Raw genomic sequence first — 7,650 nt, forward strand, 5'->3', positions numbered from 1 at the left:
CCCTACACTCTGGCAAGGGGGGTCAGAAGATACAGAGTGACTTCAGGTCCCTTTTGCTAGTCAGGCTCCTGTGTTCTTTTCAGTCTGTAAAGTACTATTAGATTCAGCTTGTTTTAACTGATGGGTTACAGCTTGTTTGGGCCCGTGAAGGCAAAACCATTGTTGGGTTGTTGTACCTGAACAGAACATGAATCTGTTTGATACCAGAAAATGCTGTTACTCTCTGTACAAGCTCTGAGTACATGAACTACTGACAGCCTGCCTGAAAATCTCCGAAGCAAAAGAGGAACATAAAAAGTGTTGCTCCTTCAGTGGCTGTGAATTTATTTCTCACTCGCTTGTAGCAATTTATGTACACTCAAAAGTTATTTGAAAACAGTAAAACTTCAGTGGTTTCCTGAAGCTGGTGTGCTGACAGGTGGTGGAGCTCCTCAAGAGCCCTTGTTGGTGCTGCTGTAACAGCCTGCTATTCAGGTTAGAGGCTGGTCCCCTCTCTGGGGGCAGTTTGCAGCACCAGCAATGTTAGCAGCTCTTAGAGTGAGACCAGAGGAGGCCATCATGATGATTGTAGGGCTGGAGCAGCTCTGCTCTGGAGACAGGCTGGGAGAGTTGGGGTGTTCAGCCTGGAGAAGAGAAGGCTCCAGGGAGACCTTAGAGGAAGGGGCTACAGGAAAGCTGGAGGAGGGGCTTTAGACAAGAGGAAGGAGTGACAGTTTTTAAGCTGAAAGAGGAGATGCAGGTTAAATTCTTTGCTGTGAGGGTGGTGAGACCCTGGCCCAGGTTGCCCAGGGAAGCTGTGGCTGCCCCATCCCTGGGGGTGTTGAAGGGCAGGTTGGATGGGGCTTGGAGCAGCCTGGGCTGCTGGGAGGTGTCCTTGCCTACGCAGGGGGGTTGGATCTAGATGATCTTTAAGGTCCCTTCCAACCCAAACCATTCTGTGATTCTAATGCTGTGTTTTGTAGTCACTGAGCGTGCAAAGAAATGCTGAAAAGCAGTGATGTTCTTGATCCTGTTGGAATCTGGTGCTTCAGGCAAGCAGAGAGAGTGATGGCTGTTGTGATACCAGTCTTGGGTACGCGAGAAGGTGTAGGATCAGGTACAAGCATGGCTCCAGAGAGGTACAATGAACTGAAGTGCACAGGACTTGTGCCTTGGAGACAGCTCTTCTGAGAGATCCAGCAGGTTGTAGCAGTTTTGAAAATCAAAAGCATTTTTACTGTGTCTGAAAACACTCACTTTTCAGTCTCTGAAAAGCTATTTAATGGAAGAGGAGATATGGGAAAGCTTTCCACATCAGTGGAAACAGTCACCTTTTGGACATGCTTTATGTATGAAAACAATATGTTAAAATGCCTTTGAACTTCAGTTTAAATGTTTTTTAACTTCACTGATCTGACATGGCAAACTTACTGTGTCCTAGTGTATTTTATCTGACATCTGTTTAGGCTTCTGTTTTATAAGTTCCTGCACATTTCAGTTTGAAGTGCAGCATTTTTAAGATAACACTGATCTCTTGTGTAATCTTTTGGAGGAACTCACTGAGATACAAGTGGACAAACCAAAACTTTCATGGAAGTTTTTTGAGAATGTTGAGAATGGTAAATCTTGGCTTTTTGAAAGAACACACTATTAACAGTATGGTAAAACTGTGTTACTGGTGACAGGTGTTCTTAAAAACAGTCAGTGCAATATTAAGGCATCTGCTGCCATTGCCTTTGTCAAATAATCCAGAAGTAGGCACAGAATAGTCTCAAAAATTAAGATTTTACTTTGTACCATGTGTGTAATCACAAAGCTTTGGTGTTACTGTTCAAATACTATATTATAAAATGCCTCTTGCACAGGCATCTCATGTACTCGTTTAGAATGCAAACTTTTTCAGAGTGTTTCACAATGTCTTGATTTCAAGTAACTGCAATAAAAGGTGTTTAAAACATTTTTCTGGTGTCCATGAGCTGAGGTGGTGTTGTACCTGTATTGGCTGAGTTCAGGGCTGTAGTGAAGTGAGTGTGTACAGTGTGTGTTGGGATTACAGCAAATACACCTTCAGTGGCTGTGAAAGAGCAAAGAGACAGAACAGATATGGTTGTTTAAAACTGGAACTTCTCTGTGTATTGATGATGGAGAAATCTCTTACCCTTCCATGAAAAAACTTGATGGAAATTATTCCCAGATTTAAATTATACTAAAATACCAGCATATGTTTTCCTCTGCTTGCATCCTTGCATTCAGCTTGAGATTATAGTTGGCAGTTTCCTTGGTTTATCCCCTTGAACTTGTATAATACATGTTGGGGTGGGATGCCTTGTTGTGTAAGGGAGGAAGTGGGTAAAAGAATTTATAAGGAAAAATTTGAGGTAGTATTTCTCAATTCTGCATTTTCAGCACTTGGGAAGCATAATTTTGAATGTCAGGTAGATGGGGCAGGACACCAGTGTATGCTGGTGTGCAGCTGAACTGTTGTGAGTTCGAAAAAAACTGTGATCCCTTTGGATATTTTTTGCCACAATTCCTGCTCGCCTCTGACTTCCCAATGCAAATACTGCTGAGCATTTGTAATTTAGGCTTAAATTGGGGAGAATTCCAGCCTTGTGTAATACCTGCATGTCAGTGAGACTGGTGTGATGTGTGGGCTGTGGGCTTTTCCTAAGCTTGCTTAACTGGATCCAAGCTGTGGGAACACTAGTGGGTTCTGTTACCTACTCAAAGCCTCTGGGAGAGTTTGTGCTTTCCTGACACTGGCACTTGGGTCAGCACTTGAGTGAACTGAGGTAACTCAGGAACAGGCAATCCTGGAGTTTGGAGGTGGAGCCAACATTATGTTGGTGTCTGAAAACCTACATTTCTGAGCATGGATTTTGTATAATTTAGTTAAAGCCATCTCATTTAACATCAGAATTTCCAGATATGGACCTGAGTGAACATCCAGGTACCACAAGCAGGTGTTTTTATTGCAGAAAACTCTTCAAGAACTCTACAGGGTCTTTTTGAGTAAATCTGTCACCTTAAATCCAAGTGCAAAAATCCTTGTTTCCCTATTTACATTAAAAATGTTATGAATGGGTGGTCTCAAGAGTTTTACAATCCATAGATCGTATCACAGATACATCTTTTGTAGTTAAAAATGGATTTATGTTTTCTTGTACATGCATGTCTCCCTGGTGGGACCATGCCCTCCACTCCTATGCTGCTGTATGGCCTGAGGGGGAGCAGCAGGGCCTGGGCTTTCACCTGGTAAGGGTGTGCAGCAGGTGACAGAGGCCCTTTGGGGTGGGATCTAAAAACGTCTCAGAAAGTCACCAGTGACTTCCTGCCCTTGGCAGGGGGACTCATGGAGGAATCTGAGCATGCTGTCCTAAAACTGATGGGTGTTGGAGGCTGAAAGTTGAGTTAGCTTATTTTGTGAGTAATTACCAAGGAAGCAGATAGACATCTTTTCAAATAGTAATAATTGTATGTCAGGCACTTATGTTCTCAGGTTGCTGTGTGAATTAAAGATCAGATGAAATACTGTCTTTGAGTAGTTCTTGGAATGTCAAGTAATGTTTCAGGCTCAAAAATCATAACGTTGTGAACATGTCATGATCTGTGATTATTGATGCTGTATCTATTTATTACACCAAGCATCTACTTTATGTAGTTGAGTGGATTCTGGACACACTGGAAGTGCTTGGATGCTGTTCTTCTGTAGATGAGTTTGAGAAGATCATTTATGCAAAGTGTTCTTTGTTTCATGCCTTAGATATTGGAAGACAGGCTTTTGAAAATAAAGGAAAAACATTTTGGGTGCCAAAATGATGAATAGGGACACTTTTTTTGTGAGCTCAAGAGAAACAACAGAAGATTTCAGGAGAAATAAGACCAAAGAAAGGTTAACTAAGGAGGAAGCTAGCCCAGTAGTGTGAAGTGATCCAAAGCACAGTGTAAAAATTGTAACCTGGGCTAAGCAGAAGGCTGTATTTATAAGTGGATTGTTAAGAGAACAGATGTATTCCCAAGCAAGCACTGACTCCAAAATGGCTCTTAGAATTTTGAGACTGACTGAACCAGTAACATTAGACCCCATGGATCAACTTCACATCTCTGTGAATAGATGGAAATGGATTTTTGTTATTGCTGTCCAAAATCAGCCATGCAGTTACCCCAGGATACATAAAATTTACATTTGCAGTTCAAGAAATATAATAACAAATGAAATGCCAATGGAAGCATCATAGAACATATGTTATAAAGACTCAATGTGTTTAGTTTAACAGCAGGTGAAGGAATAATTTGATCTTCACTTAAGATTTTTGTGGAGACCAGTCAGTAGAGGCTAGAAGTCTCATCGGTTTGTGCTGCAGTTGCAGCCAGGCCAACTTTGGAGGAACACATTACCAGCTGTGTGCACTGATGACTTTCTGGGACAGCTCAAACCAATATCTTGGGGACTCAGAAGCTTCACACTTAACTGCTAAATGGGTCATAGCTTGAACCTGGGCTAATCCAGCACAAAAAGTAGTGTGAGAAGTTGCTGACTTGAAGGCTGAAGGAATGATTTCTCTGTAATGGAAGTTAAGGGAGACACTGTTGTTTGACTTTGAGTTTTTGTCCTTAATATTGTAATGGCTAATTGCATGCCAGGCAAGGAGCTTTATTGTTGGTTATAAGCATGGAAGAAATAGCAGGTGGTAGGTGTACCATGAACTGTATACTCAAACACCCACCAAACTCCTCTGAAAAGGCAAGTGCCTGAAAATCTGAAGCTGATACAGCAAAACTTTCTCCACAGAAACCAGTTTAGTACCATACATTTTGAGCAAAATGTATGTATGTGTAATGTATGTATGTCTTGTGATGCTGGTGTCAAGAGTTGGGTTCAGCGTGTTGGCTGGAACACCAGCTCTTCAGGGGCTCTCCTGGGTGGTGGGGTTGGGCACTGGTGTCCTTTTGTGCCCTGGCAGTGAGAACTTCTATTGTGTTATTTGTAAAGAAGGAAAATGCCCCCAAGTGTGGTGGTGATGGTAATAATTTAAACTTTGTTCCAAACTCTGTGAGATTGTCTTGTGTTTTTATTACTCTGAATAGATCCTTTTTGCACATCACAAAGTTTTTGTCTGCTTTCCTTCCCTTTAGCCTGTGTCTTTGTTACCTCTGTTTCTAAACCTCAGCTGACATGACCCTGTGCTTCTCTTCTAACTTGTAGCTGATCAGTTAGAAGCTATTCCCTTTGTCTTCTCAGGAATTTATCCATCTCAATGAAGGAGAAGTGCTCCTAGGTTGGGTATAGGGCCTCATCAAGTGATGGTATAATAGCTTTCCTTGTCATCTTTGTGATATTTTTGGCTAGATCTTCAGACCCCTTTGCCCCTTCTACTGTAATTAAGTTTTCTCATCTTCATGTTCATTGATAAACAGAAACAAGTTTGCTTTCCTTGTCTTGAATGCTGATGTTCAGCTTTAAAGTCAAGAGACCCTTTCTGCACTTGCTTTCTCAAAGCTCCCAGGCCATTTCACTGACCATTCCTGAAATATTTCTTATTCTTTATGAATGCAGCTTTTCCTGGTGTGCAGATTTCAATTTTGGTCTTGGCAAACTTTGTCATTTCTGCAGGTGTGATCCAGTTGCCTGGTGTTGCTGTAGTCTTATCGTAATTGCAGCAGCAGCAGCCCTATCAGAGCAGTCTTAACAGGGCTGTGTCAAAATGGCTTTCTCTTTCTCCTTGTTGTTTTTGTGAAACATCCAAAAGCTATGTCTTAATGTTTGCAATTTTCTTCTCAAAATTAACAGGATAGTCTTTTTTTAGCCAGTCTGTGTATGTAACTTCTTAACCCTTCCCTGTAAATCAGCCTCCATAGTACCCATGTTTTTTTCTCTATGAATGAGTTTTGTTTTTGTCATGACACAGTACTTAAAAATGGAGTATGCTTCATATGCAGCTATCTAGGATGCTTTTCTTTGCTATGACATAACCTTGAACTGCGCAGCTCAGTAACACCGTTTTTGTTGCTACATGATTAAAAATTTCTGAACAATCTGTTCCGTGTTCTTACACAAAGATAGTGTTGACACTGCCTTTAACACTCCTGTGTGTTCCTGCATTTGTGAAAAGTCCTACTCTTTCTGCACTTACTGTTGTCTGTAAGGTTTCTAAGTCCTTTTGTGTTCCTCATCTACAACTACTTCTAATAAAATGCCTTAATTCATTCATGTGCTGCATGCCTTCAGCTTTGCATCGTTGTTGCTAGGTCTGGGTCTTAGATCTAAACACTAATTTATTAATTATCCATATTTGAAAATACCTGTAAATATGGAAATTACATTTTACTACTGACAAAACAACTGGAAAAATATATTTGGGAGCTGTTTGGTAAAAAAACATCTTGTTTCCATTGTCCTCTAGTGGTTGAGGGATTTTTTTGGTGCTGCCTGTGTATTAGTGATAGATGATTGTGTGGATCTCTGTATCTGCTAGTTTCCAAATTTCTACCTCTCCTCTGCAGTACTGGTTGCATAATCTCACTTACTCTGAGTTCAAAATGTTTCTTTTGTATATTTCTTAGCAAAAACCTTTAATTAAATTTTTCTGAAATGCTGGAAGAAATTGGAATTCACCAGGTCAAGTTTAGGTGGAGCCCTGGGTTGTACTGCATTGCATTGTAAAACATTCTTCCATTTGAGACTGAAGACTTCTCTTGCTTTTTTAAAATAAACTCATTAACTATGGCTCACAGGGCATTTTTTAACAGATGCAAGCAGTTTTCCTTTTGCCTAGTTTCAGTCTTTCATTGCTGTGTGAAAATGGAGAAGGCAGTTCTGGCATTCTGCTTCCCTTGTGCTTGGAAGTAACCATCAGACAGGGCATCCAGAAAGCAGGTAGCAAAATAATTCTAAGCAAAGGAGCACAGGTGTTTTCCTTTGCAAGTGTCTTTACCAAAGATTTGAACAATTAGAAGATAATCTTCAGTGTTCTGAGTAAATATACAACCTCTGTAATTCAGTCTCTGCTATAGTAGCACTAAGTACAGTGATAGTAGCTGTTGGGCAAGGAACTCAAGGAAGCAAAATGTCATTTGGCAGTAAATCATGGATAAAAACACTGACGTCGTCATAACCAATTTTTAAGAGCACAGTAGGGTGGAGTTTTCCCTCTAAAGCTTTTGATCTTAAGGACAAATACAGCATTAACATTTTATTTTTAACATTCCATAGCTAGCATGTTTGAATGCATGACCGTTTCTTAACTTCTTTTGTTGTTTGCAGTTTAGGAAACCATTTGATAAATATAGCAAATGCATGGGGGAATTTATCTGTTTTGTTCTTACAGTAACAAAACCTTGTAGGAGAACAGATTTTCTTGCATCCAAAAAAGCTGCAACTGTTGATCAAGATCACAAGTTTAGATGCAAGTTCTTGGACTGTTCAAAATCCTTCCGCAAAGCCAAGTTATTGTATTATCACATGAAATACTTTCATGGAGTGGAGAAGGCTTCAGAATCACAGCAGAACCCTGTAAAAAGAAATATTCAAACCAGAGCTTCTTTGGCTTCTGAAAAAGCTAATCAAGAAAGGTCAAAAAGACGACGGACCACAACTGGTTCATTGTGTAAGTATGTTGCTGATCTCTTCTTTTTTTAAAAACAGCAGTGAGCAGGACAAGGGGGAAAGAG

General features: G+C 40.5%; 1 protein-coding gene across 1 annotated transcript in view; it reads left to right on the plus strand.

Annotated features, from left to right (window-relative positions):
* PHF20 (PHD finger protein 20) overlaps window positions 1–7,650 on the plus strand; it is a 57,702-nt gene that overhangs the window by 15,131 nt on the left and 34,921 nt on the right. Inside the window, exon 9 of the mRNA XM_010004470.1 lies at window positions 7,308–7,586. Within this exon, the coding sequence (XP_010002772.1) occupies window positions 7,308–7,586 (279 nt within the window). The remainder of the gene's footprint in view (window positions 1–7,307; window positions 7,587–7,650) is intronic.

Source organism: Chaetura pelagica, unplaced genomic scaffold (assembly GCF_000747805.2).
Source record: "Chaetura pelagica isolate M959 unplaced genomic scaffold, ChaPel_1.0 scaffold809, whole genome shotgun sequence".
Lineage (NCBI taxonomy): Eukaryota > Metazoa > Chordata > Aves > Apodiformes > Apodidae > Chaetura > Chaetura pelagica.